Source organism: Neodiprion pinetum, chromosome 3 (assembly GCF_021155775.2).
Source record: "Neodiprion pinetum isolate iyNeoPine1 chromosome 3, iyNeoPine1.2, whole genome shotgun sequence".
In the NCBI taxonomy this organism is placed as follows: domain Eukaryota; kingdom Metazoa; phylum Arthropoda; class Insecta; order Hymenoptera; family Diprionidae; genus Neodiprion; species Neodiprion pinetum.
The window spans coordinates 43951682-43973168 of record NC_060234.1 but is presented as its reverse complement, the minus strand read 5'-3'; the positions used below and the strand labels follow the sequence as shown (position 1 = coordinate 43973168).

General features: G+C 40.7%; 1 protein-coding gene across 1 annotated transcript in view; it reads right to left on the bottom strand.

Moving 5' to 3' along the window:
* Positions 1–7597: 7597 nt before the first annotated feature.
* LOC124214556 (uncharacterized) overlaps positions 7598–21487 on the bottom strand; it is a 117219-nt gene continuing 103329 nt past the window's right edge. Inside the window, exons 5-8 of the mRNA XM_046616945.2 lie at positions 17688–17827; positions 15386–15745; positions 12365–13080; positions 7598–11344 (exon numbers count right to left, since the gene is read on the bottom strand). Coding sequence (XP_046472901.1) covers positions 11017–11344; positions 12365–13080; positions 15386–15745; positions 17688–17827 — 1544 coding nt within the window. The 3' untranslated portion in view covers positions 7598–11016. The remainder of the gene's footprint in view (positions 11345–12364; positions 13081–15385; positions 15746–17687; positions 17828–21487) is intronic.

Genomic DNA, 21487 nt, shown 5'->3' with positions numbered 1-21487 from the left:
GATAATATCGAGTCACACGCGTGTGCATACCTATGTCGTTAATTCTTATCAAGCGGTAAGATGTTTTTCCCCTGTATTAACGATCGTTATCGTAAATATTTATTAACCAAAACCGAAGGTGACGTAACCCAATTGAAATCAGTAATAGCACATTTGCAGCTATACTGTTTTGTCTTTCCGAATTATTCTGTTCGTAATCCTATAACGTATTGAATAAAACCAAGGAACCAGAAAATCGATAAAGTAATACACATAGAGATGTAAATGGATGATTAATGTTCGTACTCGAGTAAAATTATAACGGCAAACAGAAAAAAATGTAATATCTTCTAAGATAATAACAATAATAACAATAATAATGACAATGTTTATAATAGAAATAATAATAATGAAGAAATAATAATGAAAAGATATTGGTCACAATTTAACCAGACAAGTGATGGTGGCAACACGAAGGGTTGCGAATGTAAGTGCTTGACGACATCGCGTGCAAAGGTGGGTATAAGGATTCGACGATTTGACCGTTCAATACGGTGGACAATCCGAACTGTGACAATTCGGAAATGATTGAGCCGCGCCGCATATGAAGTATGAAATCAACAAGGTAAGAAAGCGAAAAAATTTGCGATTGTTGGTAATAGTAGCAGTCATTGTTTAAATACCTATAAATACGGGATATCCCACGAACGTTTTCATTTTACTCATCGCAACTTCAATTTAGAAATAGGTGAAGTTAGTGCGCGCATCTCTTGCTCATGCATGGATTAATTACGTAATACATATACATATACACATATATATATATATATATATATTTATATTATATGATAATTTTTTTTTTTGTCAATTCAGAGGCGATCGACAAAATTTGGGATTCGATATGAAATTTATTTTTTTTTATTGACAGTTGATAATTAATATATGAGATCTGAAGATTTAAAAAAAAAAATTATTTTGGAAAAGATAAGTCAATATTTGAAGTTGTAATTTTGCATTTTGTAAATATCTTGATAAATATGCAATATATGAAAAAATCACAAGAAACTTCTTTAACGGTAAATTGAATTTCATAAAAAAGATCTTCTCAGACTTTTTGTCATATATGTTATATTTTGGGAGATTTTTAGGAAAAAGTGAAAAAAGAAATAAAAATCAATTGCGCCAGTTCTTACGTTGCGTTACGGCATTTCATCGGGTAGCGTTAAGAAAAATCCAAATTTTTTTTTTTTTGAAACACTATAATATATATATATGTATGTATACGTATGAAAGCAGTATAGAGACCGTGCGCGTAACTGACGGGCATTTTCCCCTGTCTATGTCAACGACTCGGCCGGCATAACCTTTTGTCATTCCGTAGCTATGACATAGCATGAAAGAATGAAACAATCGATTTGAATTGCCTTGTCGCAAGGGATAGTAAATGACGGTTTACTCGGTATATCTCAAACTATTAAAAGATTTTGTAGCGCGCAAGTTAACCTTTCCTTTTCTTACTCCGGAAGAAGGTATTTTCTAGGTACGAATATTTGTCTTTTCGGAAAAATGACTACAGATGACCATCAGACCGCCCGACACCAACGTCAGTGCAAGTCCCGTTGACAAGGAAAAGTTTGGCCACTCGTGGCGCCACCCATACTCGCGCTCGGTCCCTGTAAATCAAACACGCGATCGACCATTCTGCAATGGTGACAACAGTACAGATAATAATCGTAATCGGTAAAATATTGATATTCCCTAATGACGAAACACGCACGGAACATGATAATTGCAATAATATCATAAAATGTAACATTGACACTGGGTATAACGAAGACAATGACTACGACGACAAAAATGATGGATATGTTGATGGCCATTCTATTCTTAATAATTATAATAATAAGAAAGAAAATAATCACAACTATGACAAGCCCCAAGAACGTTCGTTATAATTACATGCTGTCGACGGTGTTTTTTTTTTTTTTTTGTTTTCTTCTAATTAATTTTCTCATGATAATCGTATGCTGATTAATGCATGCGCGTACTTGCCGCATTGTCAACATGATTTAGGCGTAGGAACTTTCTGTGTTTATACAATACTTGGTCCATATTTATAATTTTTCTCCATACACTGTAGATATCGTGCACGTTCCCAACTTCCAATCATCATATTATGCTGTGAAGCAGACCTTCGACACGATTCTAACGAGTGAAAATAGCTGCACTTAGGTATATAGCAAACGGTCGGCGCAAGACGTGTCAATTAGCCACTCTAATTGTCAACAGCCTGCAGATTTCCGCGTAATGAAATGGTCGTGGTAATATATCGAACGTATAAAAACGAACATATAAAAAATTATGGTAACTTTAGTGACACGTATAACGCCGATGACAGTGATGAAACCGATTGAGCGAATGAGTGAATAATATTGGTAATTTTTTTTATCCGACAGTAAAAAATCTCCTAGGGCGTGAAACGATTGAATTAAATTCACAAATATTTCACAAACAAGTGTTCCCCACATCTTATTTTCATGTGTCGAGACAACTATACATTATTATACAATAAGATTACTCGTCATATTTCACTATTTACAATTACAATTTGATGTATAACACGTGGCGTGTCTAATGGCATAAGGTCGTGAGGGTCAAAAATGCGATTTTAGTGGCCAAGGGGCGTATAATAATTTTTTTCACACCGTTCGCTTTAAAAATGATAAAAACGTATGATTCAATCGAAATCAAGCCTTTGAAAATCCGGAGATACAGAAGGTCGTAACGAACATTTTTTTTTTTCCCCAATTGTTCCACAAACCACTGATCGCACAGATAAGTTTGAATCTGCGAAAATCTAGAGATGTCACAAAAAATTCTTGACGATAAGAACAGAAGGTTGCAAGCGCCAATTTTTTAATTGCAAACGTGCTAAAAACCTGTGAAACGCACACATACAAGTTACATCTGCGAAAATCCAACAATGTCATTAATAAAATTTCTCGAAGATAAGGACACAAGGGCGTGACCGTCATTTTTTTTTTGCAAACGAAAGGCTTCTGAAACGCATAAACAATCGAAATTAACAAAGTTATAGAGTGGGGATGTCGATTTTCTGAACGTTGATCATCCAAATACTCAATTATTGAAATGATAAGAATACCAATGATAATTTTTGGCGGTTACGCCCTTGCTAAATTATCGTAATAGATAATTTTTTCAATTTTCATCAGGACCAAAAGTTCGCATCTACTGGCACATATGAATTTTTGTTTTTAGTTGGTGAATTTATACCCGAACTCAAAAAGGTAAAAAAAAAATGTATTTTTTGGCAGATACTACCTTATGGAATTAATCGACATAGGTTTTTATGCTTGAATCAGTAGAAGAGGGTCGTATCTATCAGTATGTACGACCTTTTGCTCTGAATTGAACTGTTATTTAATTTCATCGTTTCTGACCATATTATCATGTCTTAAGCCTAGATGCAAAGAAAACAAAAAAATATACGCCATTTTGCCTTTACCAAAAGCAAAAGGTCGTCAGGTGGCGCATACGACGTCATGCCATTAGAGACGCAACGTACGTGCCGTATTGCAATTACCATCGTATGCATAATAATATGCCCATATCACTGACAATAAGTTATACATAATGGTCAATATACATATTATATCTAGATATATGTATGTATTTGATGCCGGGATCTCCAACAGTGAAATGAAACCTTCATATATATTAAGGTGATTTCGGAGTAAATAATTTGCAAACTTCGACCTTGGCAGCCTCTGAAAGAGATTGGGTTACATATTGAAACGGGACCCCGGGATACATTGAAAAATATGCGAAAAGTAGGGAAAAATCGAATGAGCACCATCTTAGACCTAACGTATATAACTCATCCTTTGATAGAATCTTCCTGTAAGCCCAAACAAACTTTTCGGAGGGTCCGACGGTGGGGATTTGCAAATTATTTTCACCTGAAACACCCTATTGCATTGATATGACGGTACCTACATAGAATAATGTATAGGTACACTTGATCCGCAAGGTTTGGATTGAAAGAAGAATAACACTTTGTTCCCAATTCATCGTGTGGGTGGCTTCAAGAAAATAAATTGGTGTACAGGCTTGTATAACAAAAGTAGTACATTATGCAACGAGGGAACAATCAACTTTTAATTCCTATGTTACATGTAGGACTTTATTACCACCTTAACTCTGGCGACTAAAATTATAACATTGTCAAAAGTTTATAATAAGACAGTGAGATGCATTTTGAAACGAAAAGAAAGTGAGGAAACGAGAAAAACTGAATAATTAATTCGCGGAAAATATAACTTCATAGTTCCCGCTAAATTTCGAATTTTGGGAAATGTAACTTCGTATTTCCCGCTAATATGGATTTCCGGGAAATATAAGGTCATACCTCCCGTAAATGCCGGAAAAAAGTAAAGAGGGAATAACATGCCACTTCCGTCCCGATTTTCGGGTCGAAAATGTGAAAATTATGGTTGGATCGGGCATGAACTTGCTTAATATATTTGGGTGACTAGAGATGAGAAATTGTCTGGTATTTTTTTTTTTTTTTTTTTTCGGACTTATTCCCATCGTTATTTCGTGCATTATGATAGAAGCAATGAATACATATCGCCGTCGAGTGTTAATAACAGCGTCTAAGACATAAAATTCAACGACAAAACTGATGTTTTTCAGACGAAATGCGAATATTGGTAGCATGGTAGCCATCGGTCGAAACTCTCGAGGGAGATCTAGAATCTTATTGAAATGCATCGATATCAAACTCATTCTCTGAAAAATTCCATTCCTTATCACGTTTTCCAACGGGCGTTCATAATTTGAACGGGCAAAACTGAATCAAATGAACGCAACGTTTATGTTCCACCTCGCCCCTGTTTGAATAGTTAGCTTATAGGATTTGATAGCTTACGATTAGGCAATGATTCGTCATATCGTAGAGTAGGATTTATAAGAGCGATGAAAAATGATAAGTCCATCGTGGTTCCCCGACCCCTTTTCTGACATTCTATTACGGAATTAAAATATTTTTCATGTTCTAAAATCCGACTTTTACGGCCGAAGATCGTTTCACTGCTCAGTCACACTTCTAGGTTACACGCTGGTACACTCAAAAATGGATTCGTTGACTTTACCAAGTACAGTGATCTGGGAGGTAAAAATTTTATAATTTTTCACTTTCAATCACGAAAAATGCGGCGTGCATGCTTCATCCAAACAGTGACAAGCTAATATAACTGTTCGGGTCATGGAGAGAAACCCGATTCTTTTCAATCATCGATATCCTGCTTTGGCTGCATCAATACGATCGGCGTACTTCATTAATTCAACAAAGTTTATTGTAAAAATCTGACAGCGTTACAAAAACATGAAGAAGTGAAACACATCGCCAATATTACTAGGATGAAGTGGCGAGGCGACTGTTTACTCTTATTCACGAAGCCTGAGAGATTCCCGGTACCTTCCACTAATTATCGAGAAAAGATGGGGAGGTCAAAATTAACCGCCATCGGGTGTATACTCGAGGACAGTGATTCGGACACGGGTATTTTTTCGGCCGATGCGATTACGTTGGCAATGGAATCTGCCCGCAGCACCAGCATTGGCCGGCCGAAAATCTTTCCAATTTTGCATTGTTGGATTCTATTACGTTTAGGAATGAATGGTGGGGGCTGTTTAGTGGTTAGCCAACGTTGGCGCAGTGGGCTACCTCCATTGCCAACGTAATCGGCTCAGCTGAAAAAATACCCGTCCGGATATCACTGTCCCCATGTGTATAGTCCGTCATTGCAATTTAATTGTTTAATTATTACGCACTTCATATGCTGTACGCGTTGGTCGTTGTGAACAATGGTTACATGTGATAGATAACTAGTCTGTGTTTGGAATAACCAGCAGCGTGAGAAACAAAACGCCGATAGAGGCATGAGTTTTATGCGGCCTCGTCGTCGTCGTACGAAAGTTTTCTGAATTGAAATGAAAGGGGGAATGGAACTTTTCAGAAGAAATTGTCGTAGTGAGAGTGTACAGAATTGTCTTACGAATAATATGACTCGTCGCAGAGTGAATGCGACCGAATATACCAGGTTTACCAACGCGTTTTAGAAACGTGTTGGGAAACTATTTGAGGGAAAAAATCGTTATCTGAGGTTTTGTTAACAATTGAGGATTTGTCTTGTCACATTTTCAAAAGAATCGCGGTAGCCTAAGAATGCATATATTCGGTAAATACTGAATGTTTCATCGTCTCGTGATAAAATTACGAGAAAAGTATTGATTTCCAACTAACGAACTTCCTCAACCCGTCACGGCCGACATTATTATGAAATTTTTACTACAAATTTTATTTTCTTTGTTGAAACCATGAAATAGAACATAATGAAATTCAAAAGTTACGAGTACCTATCAATCTTTGTTAAGGATAAGGTTCGTTGCTCTTTCGAGCTATGGGAAATACCGGTCCTACAGGGTTCGTGATTATTATTTTTCGGTTTTACTTGCGAACGCGAAGAACCTTCTGTAACAGCCAAACATTCAAAAATATCTATGATTATTTTATATATTCTATCTTTCGACTGAATGCAGATATCATGAATCTCATGTTAAAATTTTTAGATATTGAGTCTTCATGTATGAAAACAATCGGAAGCCATGGGAAACAATCACTGGCCAGGGCGTTTTGATTTTTCGATGAAAAACTTCACATAAAAAAAATACCCCATGGTTGATAAAAATTACGAAACTTTTGATGGATTATTTATAGTTTATTTACTTGGTGTATATATCTCATTAAATCCATAATTCATTATTCAACGGGGAATAGGTGTGAAGTAAATGAATTATAAATAATCCACCAAAAATTTTGTAATTTTTTTATATTCGCAGGGTACTTCTTTGATGATATTTTTCATTAGATAATGTATTACATAACTATTCAATGCATTAAACCATTAAAGCCCAGGAAAAAACGGAGTCAGATAGCATCAAACTAACCATCCCATTCGTAGCAAAATGGAAAAATAAAATATGGCCATCTTTTCTTGTGTCATTTGGAATTGTTTGAAAATTATTTGAATAAATTATACTGAAGGTCGTCATTTTGAAAAACTGACTGCACCAATCGATTCTACGAGAAAAATGACGAAGAAAACCTATGTAACATTTATTTGTCAAAGTTCAGTTTGTTAGTGTAAAATCATGCTGAACAAATTTACAATTCTCCATAATTTCCATTATAACAAGTGTTACGTTAACAAATTGAACCCTGACGAGAAAATGTCACATAGGTTTTCGTCATCATTTTTCCCGTAGAATCGGTGGGTTCCAACAACTGCAAGTAAATTAAGAAAAAATACGTACGTATATTTTATGTTTCCATTTTGCTATGAACGGAATATAGTTAGTTTCCTGCTACCCGATCCAGCTTTTTCCTGGGCTTCAATGGGTTGATGAAAAATATGAACAAAGTAAATGAAATACGAATACTTCAACAAAAATTTTTAATTTTTTTCAATCACCGGGTACTTTTTTGATGTAAGATCAGGTGAAGTAAAAAAAAAAAAGAAGAAAATTCATGCGTCTTCTAGGGCCATTATTTTTCACAGCTAGAAAGTGAACCGGACCTTTCCCTTGACGGTCTTAGGATATCAGATTTTCAGGCAGGGGCGCAATTTCAGTACTTGCTATAGGAGTTATTTTCATCCGATACGCCACTGAACGCACTTCATTGTTTACTGCCGTTCCATTACTCGCAATCAGCTTGTTTTCATGATTAGCCTTAACAACTGAGATCAGATGGTATATTGTAATTGGATCGACTGTGTGAATTTTTCTATTAATATGATACCAGTATTACGACTTGGCTACTACATCAAACCTGAAGTACGTTTCTTTTCATTCTATGCCGTAATTATACCTATTGGGAAGAAAGTTAGGCCCAGGATACTCGGCAAATAAATATTGCCTTATTAAGTATTCGCAAGCAATGAACGTTATTTTCTGGAACAATTTATGAATCTCACTGTCAATTTATATTTGATTTCTTCCTCTAGGAATAGTCATTTATTTTTATTTTTTTTATTTCAGTTCGTTTTTCATAATTAACAATAAATTACCAAACACCGTCACGGGTGGACGGTTTCGTGAAATTAAACCTGCGAATATGCTATGTCTAAACGTGTGTTTCAGAAGCCGAACATGTAAATCAATAAAGGTCCATCTTAACTGTTATGGAATGAATATAATCAATATCGCAATTTCTCGGGGGGGGGGGTCGATCGAAGCGGAAAGTATATTTATCGAACATGCGCGTGTAATAGTTATTTCGCAAACTTGGATCACGTGTGCAGGTGTCTTCAAACTTGCTTTTTTTTATATATTGAGTTTCTCCAGTCGCGAAACGATGCGTGCACCTTATTGTTAATCATACAATCAGAGTTACAGCTCTCATGCCAGGTTGAGCATCGTCTCCTGCTACGATTATCCCAACTTCAAATAGGTATCATTTGTTTCTACAACGTTTGGTATGGCCGTGGCGGGATACGATGCTCAAACTGTGATGAGTGCTGTAACTCTGGTGGCTTCATTAAGGCGCATGCATCGTTCCGCAGCAAAACAAACTCACTGTGCGTCCAATCAGTTAGGAAGGTTCATCACCTGTGAAATAAGTTTCCTCTAATAAATCAGTCTGTTGAAAAACAGTGAACGATTAAATAAAATCAGTCCAAGTACGTCGGCAGCTGTCTCCGTAATACGGATGTCAACATTTTTCGTAGGGGACAATTTCTTTAGCTGTCATAGGCTGTAAGAAAAAAATCAATTAGTCCAAAATGGTGATAAGATGCTCAAATATATGACAGCAAGTATAACGAGTATATTCCAATGTTTGTGCTCCAATTCCAACAAGCTCAGGGAAATCGTGCTGGGGTTACGAAACTTTCATATCATCATGTGTACTGTCGTAGGCGACGTGCTTCTTCGATTGCTTGCGCAATGAATTTTGCATGGAATTTACTTGTGAACGGGCACTCCAAATTTGATGTAACTTTAACGTCGACTTGTTTCTATTATGACTAACCGACGTGAGTTTTTTTTGTGAATTTTGGTTTCATCTTCACCGAAGTTACGGAAACTCCAACACTTTCACTCGTTAATACGAGATCTACATTGTGGACGAAAGATAGTGCAGGTGATTGTATGCACAATACCTATCATATTTCACGTATGGCAACCCACATTGGTGGCTGGATCGAAACTCTGATGCTAAGATGTATGCAACAGTTTCAGTAAAAAACAACCGACGGTATATTATTAAAAATTGACCGGCAATTTCTCTATAATATTACGCTCTTGGATATGCTTGACGTTTTCATTATTTAGAAAGAAAAAGATAAGTATGAGTTTCGCTCGCGTATATCAATTACATGTAGAACACTGCATGACGTCGACCGAAAATTAAATGATAATCGTACTTTGATGTAAAAGAATCCTTTTATTAAGTAACAATTTTGTTTCACACAATATCTATGTTATCACGTAATTACAGTCGTTAGCATTGACAATCATTCGTTATACTCGGACGTGCCTATGAGACTCGCGGTAAGTGTGCAGATGCATTAAGTAAATAGTGCGCGATCAGATTTTTCTCCTAAAAAAGCCTCAGTTGTAGGAGTGTCGAATTTTACTATGATTACGAATCAGCCGTGAGTTACCAAACGAGTCACGCAATGCAAGATAGTCGATTTTGTCTTCGAACATCGCTCTTACGACAAAGTCCGTTACGGGTGAACCAGAACAATTCCAGGATCACCAAAAGTAGTTGCACACACGCAAAAGTGCATCCAGATTGAAAATGCATTTCCGAAATTGGAAGCGAATTTTTGTACCTGTGGGATGAACGTGATTCTTCTGATCCAAATGTTGTTTCACGCGAAACAGCTTGTTTCGGCTGGAACATATGTCATGTCTCAATTTAACTTGAGTCAAATGGTTGTATTAAAAACAAGATTTCAGCAAGTCTGTAAGTCAAAGTATGATTCCACTTTCGCCGAAACCCCAATAACTGAGAGTTACAGGTTTGCAAGTTATGCTCGGAGTGCTTGCATGTATGTTTGTGCCGGTACAAGTGGTTCACTCTGCCGAAATTGATCTGGTTCCGTTTAAGAGATTGAGATGAATCTGACGGTACGAGACCTGGAATAGATAAGTCCGCGTAGGTACACGCGAGGAACACAACCGCAAACAGTTTGTCGCAGCTCAGTGTCAGTGTCTGTAGGTTGTCATTAATATATATATATATATATATATATATATATATATATACATATATAGTACGACATATATATGTGTATATATAACAGATACCTCAGCTTATTACTTACGCACAGTTCGGCTATAGCTATATTTACAATTACATATACATCTATATAACCTTAACTATACAACTTTCCAAAAAAAGAACAATTTTTTTGCTGTCTATACATACATACACACACACATACATACATACATACATACATACATACATACATACATACATCTACACATAGGTATTAATACGGAAACGGACTAGCCACTATACCCACATCCGATTAAGACGTCCTGTATCTATTAAACCATCCGCCGATCGCAACTGTGAATCGAAGCGCATTTGATGAATAAAGTTTTCGCGTTTTTTCGCGTTTATTCGCGTCTTGGACGCGTCACCTTTGTCTCGGTTGCACTGCAGGCATTCGTCGTCCGCCTAGACCGACGACCGATTGTATCCGACGCCTTCACCGTTATTTTTGTATATTACTACATAGTTATTTATTGATAAAAATCTGTGAGATTGCACAAGCGTCGCTGCCGCCGCTGCTGTTGCTGCTGCAGCTGCTGATGATGATGATGATAATGATGATTCTGGTTCTGGTTTTGATGATGTGGGTGAGGGTGTAGATGAGAATGCTGACTTTGGGACTGGTGATTGTAGAGAGCGTCCTCCGCCTGGGAGGGCTGGTGTCACTCGTGGGACTTTGAACTCGTCGTGTGATAACTGCCGCCAGCGGTAGCGACCAGGGCAAGGGGCAGCGGTGATCCGAGGGACGACGTGCCGTGCCCGTGGCCATGACTCTGACTGTGAGGATGGGGGTGAGTGTGGGAATGGGGATGGGGATGGGGGTGGGGGTGGGGGTGAGCGCCGACATGGGTCGTCGCGTGGGTTGTCAGAGATAGGGGGCTCCCGGACATCGAACCGGCCAACGACGCGAACACAGACGGCGCCGGGGAGGCCATCGTGGGACTGCCCATCGCAGCCGTCGGGGGGTTGATCCGTTTCTCCTTTTGTCGCCTGTAAACGAAACCACTTTGGTAATTACGATGCCACTTACGTTGTGTTATTATGTGTTATATATATATATATATATATATATATATATATAGGCCGTTATTCCTCACCATCCATAGAGTACTTGGGGGTGCTACAACTATAAGATTTGGTAGCCAAAGAGAAAGAGAAAGAAAAAGTGGGAGAGAGAGGGAGAGCGAGAGATGCCGTGGGTTTGACGCAAGATCAGGTGTCGACTGTCTAACGGATCTTGCGTATCCGATTTTGGTTCTAAAGCGTAATTTATTGAATACTGTCTATAAGTGTGGCTGACGAGGCGGCCAATTTTACTCACAGGTCGTATAAGCGGTTCTCTCTCTCTCTTTCTTTACTTCTGTCCAAAACCACTGGGGTTAAATCCTTGCCCTCCTTTGAATAAAAATTATTTCATTGAACACCCTACCAGCTATTACCTATCACATCCATTATATTTATTCCCATGTATATACGTATGTACTCGTACAAGTATGCTGCCTGTTATGTTTTGCAGATATTTGCCCCTCAGTCTTATATGATGGCTTGCTATACTCTTTATATTATTACAGTAATATCACTATTTCTGCCGTAATCTCATTTGTACTTATGTTCAACTAACTCTGCCTTGCGGAATTCATACTCTCTAAACTTTATTCTTCAGGTATCACCTTATGTGCAGTTACGCCTTGCCTCGTAATTTTTGTATTCACTTGCCTTGGACTGCCTTGGGGGATATTTCCCATGGCTATAATAAACTCTGCTCTGCACTTCTCTACTCTACTCTACTCTCTTTTCTTTTAATCCAGGGTTGGGAGGCCGTTATTCAATAAATGACCGTGTATAAAATTCACGGAACGATTAGACTGTTTCTTTCGTTTGTTCGGATTCCTCGGTAAATTCCTAAACCTCGTAGTTACACTCGCACGGGGGACATGTCAACGGGAAATATCTAAGCGGTGAGTGAAGCCGGAACTGATTTCATCGAATTCGCGAGTGTTTGCAGTTTACCTGTTACAGAACCAGACCCGGACGACTTCCTTCTCCATGGCAAGACTGTCGGCGAGCATGGTGATTTCTTCGGAGGTAGGTTTTGGGTTTTGAAGGAAAGCCTTCTCGAGGGCAACGCGGACGCTGGTCTCGATCGAGGTCCGCTTCTTCCGTCTTCTCCCGATCGCTTCAGGGGTCGTCAGAGGGTTCGAGAGGGAGTTGGGGTTGTTGAGGGAATTGTCCGCGTCTTCTAACCATTTCTGGAGCAACGGTTTCAGCTTGCACATATTTTTGAAGGAAAGGTTCAACGCTTCGAACCTTGAGATCGTCGTCTGGGAAAAGTCGTTCCCGTAAAGTTTTCCCATTGCCAGACCGACGTCACCCTGGGTGAATCCCAGCTTTATTCGACGCTGCTTGAAAGTTTTCGCGAACTGCTCGAGTTCCTCGAGGTCCGTAGTCTCCTCCGGCGACGGCTCCAGTCTCGTCGGTGCTCCTTTAACGGCAGGTGGGGTCCCAGGCGGAGGTGGCGATCTTTGCTGAGTCAAACCCCGCATACTTCCAACACCTCCACCACCACCTACGACTCCGATTCCTCCCCCGCCGCCAGGCCCAGTGCTTACTCCTCCTCCGCTGCTGCCGCCGGCTCCACCGCCACCACCGCTTCCGGCATTCTGTAGAGTTTGCTGCTTTTGTAATGCCTGTAACTGTTGCGCGGCCTGCGCTACTGCCTGCTGAACCTAAAACGTGCAATATCACATTACTTCAGGCGTATACGACGGCCGCAGACTGGCGGAACGTTCAACAGTCAGTCATGCACATTTGTTATTTATTGTAAAACGTATTCAACTTTAAAAATCGAGAGCGTCAACAAGCAAGGAATCCAATCCATCGTACCGCACTTGATTTGGTGAGTACGGATTGAGCCACAAATTGTTGATTAGCGGTACAAAGAACTGTTGGTTGCCCGCCATGTATTGCCATATTTCACTCCCTTGGCACAGAGCCTCGGGCTGAATCTGCATTACCATTCTGATTGACTCGTTCCAAAAACTAAATGTCTCTGAATTAATGTCCGCATACATACGTGTACATTCGTACATTTCACGGGCAAATAAGGTGTGACTTCGATACTGGTGGCATTTAGCACGGACGCTTGTACCAGTAACGCGTTCATTTCTTACCTACTCTTCATCACCTTTGGTGATATGAGAAAAGTATTGGTTTCGGTCGAACCATCACTTTTTATAATTTAAACGAATCTATACGCTTTCGAACCACTGTATTCCGAGCAACAGGTTTTTAGAAAAATGTCAGTCTGGACGCCGGTCTGTCTGTCTGTCCGACAAACTCTCGCGATGATCTCGGAAACGGCTCTGTGGAAAAATTTGAAACTTACAGGATTTTACAACGAAAGGATGAGCGTGAAAAATTGCCAAGTCTCGTTTACAATTTGAACTCCCGGCTATACCGGAAATAAATCTAATTTCAATGTTTTACCGACAAAACTTTTTTTTCGTTTCCCTTATTACTTTGTCTTAAATAAATGATTTTTCCCCTTGGATTGTATATTTATTTAAAAAAATTATTGACGAATTTCTTTGGTTTTCAGGCAGTTTTTTTGCAACCTTTTTTTTTAGTACCTTTCACTTGGCTGCCAAGTTCTATCAGTTTTGGACTATTCACTCGGCCGTTTTCAAGATCATTGTGGAAGTTCGTCGGCCAGTCCGATAGACTCTTCCCTTTTCATGGTGATGAAAAGGGAAACGAAAAAACTGTTTTTCCTGCATGTTTCAACGTTCTACGAAACTATTTATACGATTGCGACCCAGGGCTCCACAATAATTGCCTTGCAGTCAGGCAGTGAACTCGATTTTTCGTAATCTTAGGCTAGTTATAATCATCGGTGATAAACTCGAGGCCCCTCTTCACTGACTAATGGCGATTCAACTCTCGTATATACGGTCTATTGTTCACCGGGAAAGTAACATAATTTTATCAAGATTCATATTCTCGCAACACTTGACACGAGAACAGGTTCATCTCGATAGAAACACCAGTACGGATCCTACCTAACAAATCGGTGCAGGACTCTAATCTCGTTCCTTCGGTACCTGAAAGTTTTCACCTTGGAGGTTTCCCCACTAAACGGCCGGATAACGGATTGACGCGTGCCGCATTATTGTAGACGGCTGACGAGTCACCCTTCAAGGAGTGGTCGCGTGTCCTTTAGACAACAAAATTAAGACGAACACCTCTGTGCATTCTAGACCTTCTAGCTCGGCATAGAATTAATGGCGGTGCGCCCTAACAGAGGTCGCGGCAACCCTTCGTGCAGAGGCCCTTGAAAGGCGAAAGCCGGTGCGAACGTCCAGGGTCGCGTGTTCCGAACGTGTCACGCTTTATATCCCGAAGAACACCGAGCTCGCGAGGGAACCTTTCGTCGATTGGAAAGGGGTGCAAGCCAGGATCAATGGAGTCTCGGAATCTTTTGTCGATTCATTACAATTCGAGGCGTGACATTCGGGGCATCGCCAAAGCAGCCCTAACCTAGGCCCATACCGTGATCATCTCAGTCGATGTGCTCAACAATACGACACGACGCGACGCGGCGAGGCACTTAATAAAGAGCGAGGACGCATCAGCGTGGAAATCGGATCGACGAAGACCAGAGGGGTGTATATACGCGAGAAACATTTCCGTAACTCACTGTACCTGGCACGCGCTCAACTTTCTGCCCTTCGTGTTTCTTTGACACCCGGAAGGGATCGCAAGTGTAACTGTATTGCCGAATATTAAGAACCCTTCGACAACTTTTCGAGTCCCGTGCCGATGTTCAAGTTTCAGCTACGTCGTATGAAAAATGCTGAACGTTATACCTTGAGAGCCCAACGACGAACGTTGTTCAATGAAATCTACTTATGACGAAAAATTTCACGTTACAATAGGCGAGGCTCTCGCTGAACGATGCTCCGGAAAACTCAAGAATGCTGCTTATTCAGTTGAATCGAGTAATCGATCTATTTTCCTCGTGTCGTTGCGTACCTGATTCCTGAGAAAGAACTGCGCCTGTGCCGGAAGTTGGCCAGCAGTTGCCGGATTGGCCTGTTGGAAGAGCGCGAATTGTTGTAGCTGTTGTTGCAGGGTGTGCTGCTGCTGCTGGAGGGTTGAAGCCAGTGCCTGGATCTCCTGCGAGCTAAGCGCCCCGAAAGAATTGTGCATTAACATTTGCTGGCCGACGAGTTGAGCGGCCAGGGCCGCCTGAGAACCCGATCCATGGCTGGTCCCGTTGTTGGCATTGGTACCCGCGTGACTTCCGGTTAGCTGACTGCTGACCCCGGAACTTGGAGACGACGCGCTCCCGCTTGTCCCTCCGCTGCTGTTCCGTTGCGAAACATCCGTAACCTGAAAAATTGTCGGTTTTAGCGCTCGTCGGAAAGAGTTTTACGGGTATGCAGTTGGGTCCAATTCACGCTTACTGACGGGTTCACGAAATTATACGGCGAGAGTCAGAAGCAACTCGATCCAGATGTGATTCAAGAAATTACGATTCGCGTAGTTTGTTAGACATGCATACGACACTTGGAGAAAAAAAATTTGAATCCGTTCTTAATAGTGTTTTTGCGTCCAAATTAGCTCTATTTCTGAAAAGTTATTGTAACGTAGTTATGTTCACACCCGCTATACACCCTTACACTCTGATGTTGATACTTTTGTTTATCCACTATCGCATGTTTGATCATTAACAATTTGTCTGCGCATGTACGGTTGCCGCGTCAATCAGTATTATTGTAAGAACCGTCTCGTTTTTTACTTCAAACTAGAAACACGTGTTGAGATTAAATAGCATTTTCCCTGCCCTATTTATTTTTTCCTGTTGGATCGCTTAATTGTGCTCACGACCCTCATTCATTTGCGTTGTAACTCGAGTCATACAACACTGGTGTCATAAGCATGATTTGACTTTATGTATTACAGCACGAAGGCTTATCCTATTGACTATCATTTTGGAAGTAAGGATTGTTTCAGAATACTGAGACAGCTTGAACATTTCATAAATTCTAGGACGGAACGGGGCTGAAATTATGGTGCTGCTGTTTGCTCCATTATTAAGAAATCGATCGTTCCAGGTAGCTTGAAATTATGTGAATTTCGAAAAATAGAAAAAGCTGGTCGCCCTTGAAAGTTCGTATATCCTGTTCGCATGTAATTGTTACTGGGTAGTTTGTTGGGTTAAAAGCGCTGAATACTGCGCTGTTCTGCAATATTAGCACCATGTAATAGATGAAATTAACTATGATGAAATCATGCCTGTATAAATGTACAATACGGAAGATTCTTGCAGGTTGCATGTTTTCCATTGTATCGTAACTAAATTTTTTCACTACCTCAACTCCATCGGTTGCGAAATAACGCTCGATCACTTATGAGTGTCATACAAATATAGTCGCCTGATTATAGCCAATATGTAACGGTACGTGGTATCACTATTGACAACTTGTAATCGTTTCGTAATCGCTCGTGTACTTCTCATAATATGCCAATATTACGAGCCATGAAATTCCGTCCTTTTAAAAATCTCAGGTACGAAGGTATCCATATGAAATTTCACCCTGACCTTCTTTACTACACGTTCCTGTCTTTTATAGGTTAAACGAAGAAATCATTAGATATGAAATGTATAGATCATCTGGAGGATAGTTTGATTTATCCCGTCAACGACTTTGGTCATACGTACCTATAAGCGGACGTGAGACGTGCTTTGCTCGTCGGTTCTGTTGTATGAAACCATGGGCTGGTTTCGAATGTGAAAAATGTTTTTTTATATTCGCAGAGTATCAGAGTTTCTTCGATTTCTCGCAATAATACAGTTCGCGAGTTCGCTCATATATTTGGCGTGTTTTGCCAACTGTTCATATCGACATTATTACTTTCGGCATTTTTTGGGTATGGCAAGTTGCACGAATTGATAATTCACGGCACAATATTCAAAATTCTGAAACTGCATCACGGATATAATATTGTCCACATCCCGAGTACTCAGACCGGCTATAGGGGAAGCGAAGTTTTTATGAAATTGTGCCGGTTAAATTACAACTTGCGGGAACGGGATCTTTCCGTATACGTAATATAATTATCATAGTCGGGTTTGTTGCAAGAAATTAAAAAAGAAAAAACAAAAATCATATAGTGAATCGTCATTATAATTATTAGGTACAGCCTTGTCATGATTTACGCCTGCTAAATCAGATACGTGCATCGCCCAAGTCCCATGGAACGAAGGGAGAAAAGCGGGGAAAAAACATGAAGTAATGATAAAACTGTTGTAAATACTTGGATGACTCACCAAATTAAGGGCCTCGCGGTCAGAGTCAAGGGAGTCTTGATCAAGGTTGGCAGACTCGTGAACGTCGCGAACATCGCTGTCGATGCTTCGATCGTCCCCGCTTAGATCCGGTCCGTCGACGTCACCGTGAAGATCGGCATCTGCAAACAACGCGTTCAGTGAAATAACTGTGGTCACGAGTTACGGCCTGTCGACGATCGCAGAAAAAGTAGGGGATTGCAATTGAAATTTTCAGTCACGACAGAATACGCGTAACACAATAATCCGTACAATTGTTGTTGTTCTGAGCCCGAAGCTTCCGCCGGAAACGAGTTGGTGTATGTTGCGTTTTGTGCGTAGGCGTACTCGTTGCGCGCAAACGAATATCGGCGAATATCATTCTTGACTTTTCGAGGAAAACCATCCTCCAAACACGAGGCACTTTTCAACAGTTTGTTTCTTTCTCTTTCTCTGGTTTCCCGTACCTTTCGTTTTCTCAAAATCACATTTGGAAGCCGTTTAAGCCCTGGAGAGCAGCGACAAATTGAAAACTGGAAAAAATAAAAACACCACCAAACAACCCCGTTCTTAGGTGACATGAAAATTCACCCCGTCACTTTATTTTCATATTATGTACTCGAATTCGATTGTCCGATAGAGAAAAACGAAACACAGAGAAAACTGTACAAGGATACTGATAAATCGGGCATTTTATTTCCCATCCTATCGTGATCTTTGTTTCCCTCTTACTTCCGTTAAGTAAAAAACGAATCCGATTATTTCACGAAACCAAAGTTGATACGTTATTCGGTAACGATGAAAATTCAGGCGCACTAGGTCAGGCCGTGGGGTTGGAATTTGGAAATCTGGTATCGAGACGGACGACGGTGCAGTTGATCGTGCGGCGTGCGTCAGCCGATTGAGGGCATGACGCAACGCTGCGTATCCCAGCGGATGGTTTGGCCCTAAGGGTTTCCATTTCCCCCCACCAAGTATGAAAAACCTTTCTTCCCCTCCTCAACTGGCGCGGTTGCCGCGTCTTTCTCGGCGGTTGAAGATACGCTCGTCGGTGATTGGACAGGACTCAAAATCATCTCCGGGTTGCCCCATTGGTTGGATAGAGCGGCGAACCCTTTAGATGGCGAAACGCGATTAGGCCTCTTTCACCCCCCTACCCCTCCCCCTCTCCCCATTTCTCGTCTCCTTTCCTCCCAGCCCCAACTCTCCCCCTTCGTTTAGCCTTTAAAAAACTACCCTTCAAACATCGATCATCACCGCGGAATGCCTTCTCTGCGCCCTTATATATGTATACATATTTCGTGCAACGTTGCAAACCGGGTTTACTCTTTGCCTACCGATATACCTATGTCGTACCACTATACATTCAGATGGGTGTTTACCGCTTATGCTACTGTGCGTTTATGTATAATATCATAGTCAACCGCCATCGGTGCCATTCAGGTGTTGGAATGCAGGGTCAAACCGTGCGTATGATATTTGCGTGTGGTCATTAGGAAATTAATGAGGAGGAAGAAAGAAGCTGATTTTCACTTTATGATGAATATCTAGCAATGTGTTATATCGGAACAAAGCGGTTGTACGCATAAGAGGGGTAAAATCGCATGATAAATTGCATAGAGTTGGTTAAGAATTCTCATGTGCCAGCAGAGTCGAGACATTGCAAATGGAGCAAAGATCAATACTTGTACACATGGTTATGCCACAGTCGTGTAATCTAGTAGGTAGGTACAATACCTATCTATGAACTGACAGCAACAGCTAACGTGTCAAAAACTATCAAGATTCGCCGAGAGCGATGGATACGAGAAAGTTTCAAAAAGCTCTTCAACCGAATATTTCATAGTTATCCGAGGCATCCAACTCGTCCGAGCCCTCCGCATTAACCGATATTATCCGCGCATATTCAGATAATACCTAAATACTCGAATAAAACGGACGTCGCGTTTTCACGATTGTACGTCTTTTCAAACAATGTTACGTTTCATAATTGTTTACCGTATTACCCGAGATTTCACCCATCCGAGGTAGCCTCTCCTCATATTAACTCCGATAAACGAGGTTCTATCGTACTGTCGAAGTCCTACGTCACACGGCGAATGTGTGTGCAACGATAGGTATACGTATTTAAATCAAGCGACGTGAAATTTCAGTATAAGTAGATAGCAGACGATCACTTTGCCTCGCGATCAGGGACGAAATGTAATTACAGAAATTAAGGCGAGACAAAGAAAGGAATACTTCGGTGCGGTATACTCTGGTGGAAAGATGAAGGAATGACTTGTAACTAGGATATTCACACGTGCGTACATCGTCGAAAAGCAAGTATGCTATGCGTTGTGTCCGCGGCCTATCCCCACAAAACGTTGACAGGTAAAAATTATACGGGCGAGTTTGCTAGATCTTCTCAGGACGAGGGTGTAAGAGCGAACCTGCAGGGCCGTTACGGCGGCGCAGCAGCGGCAGCGACGGTTTTGGGGCAACATCCGTGTATATTCGTGAAAGATTTTTTTCTTCGCTTTTTTCCCTTCTCCCTTTTCCGCTTTCCTACCTGGCAGATTCCCCCGAAAAATCGTAAAAAAAAAAAGAAACCGCCGCTGTGCTACGTGGCCAGGCTGCACAGGTATGTTTCCCAAAAGTGCATTAACTAGTCGAGCTAGGTATGGGACGATAGCTTGAGCCCTGCCGGCAGAATGGCCATGGTAGGGTGGCTAAGGTGGATAGTTCGGGTGGGTTGACAGAAGGGCCGGTTACGTACGATTTTCGAGGTTCTGCCTATAACATGATTCTACAGGAGGAACATCAAAAGCAGAAGTAGGGAGCAGGTATAACGCGAAATTTGCATCACAAGCGCTGCACCTTTTTAGAATTACGGTAACGTACGCTTTTTCGTCCTGTCTGCCTTCCCTCCTTTCATTCCCCAAATTTTTTTCTATACTTTTTTCATTTTCCTCACAGATTTCGTGAGAAACGGGTGAGAACCCACTAGCTCTCTCTCTCTCTCTTTCTATTTCAGATATTTAAAAAAAATTCGTCATCTTCACTTTCACATTCAATCACGGACCTTTTTTTCACAGTCGCACACTTTTCCGCAACCATTCGTTTAGGATAGAATCGCAAGAATTTCTGCATGGATCCTATCGGATGAAAGATTTTCTTCTAGCCCAGAATTTATACCCTTCGTAGAAATTTTCATAGTACTTACGTAATGCGCGCGTCCGTGGGAGAAAATCAGAATGAATTACAAATGTGTTGGCAGACCTTCAGATACATTTCAACGCATGGGCGTCAGTGTGAACGTTGAATAGATATTTTTCTTTCTACCAGGTGTAACGATGAAGATATGATGAGGTAGAAAAACCGTTGGAAACGGCTTTATTCTTCGTCGTGTCTCGCTCTACTCCGAGCCTCGACTTGTATAGATTTGCGGCAAGTCGCAGACGGACATTTTTGAGAGAAATCCGCGATCTAACGGCCGCGGTCGATAGGTGATGGAACAGGCATATGGCTCAAGTCCGCTTACCGACAGTCGCAAATGTTGCGGGGAAATGTGTTTCGGTTTCTTGCATCACGATTCTGAATTGATTATCAGGGAGTTTCGTAATGACTTCTCATCAGGTAGCCAACATCATAGTTTTGTCAGAAGTGGTAACAATCAGACACTGGAGACTCTTAATTCCTTCACACATGCCATGCACGCATGCCTTGTATACATACTCATGAATATCACGAAAACTTTGATCTGCCTCGCATAATTATCTGCGGTAGGATATTCCACGGGACGTATTTGTTTTTTCTTTTTA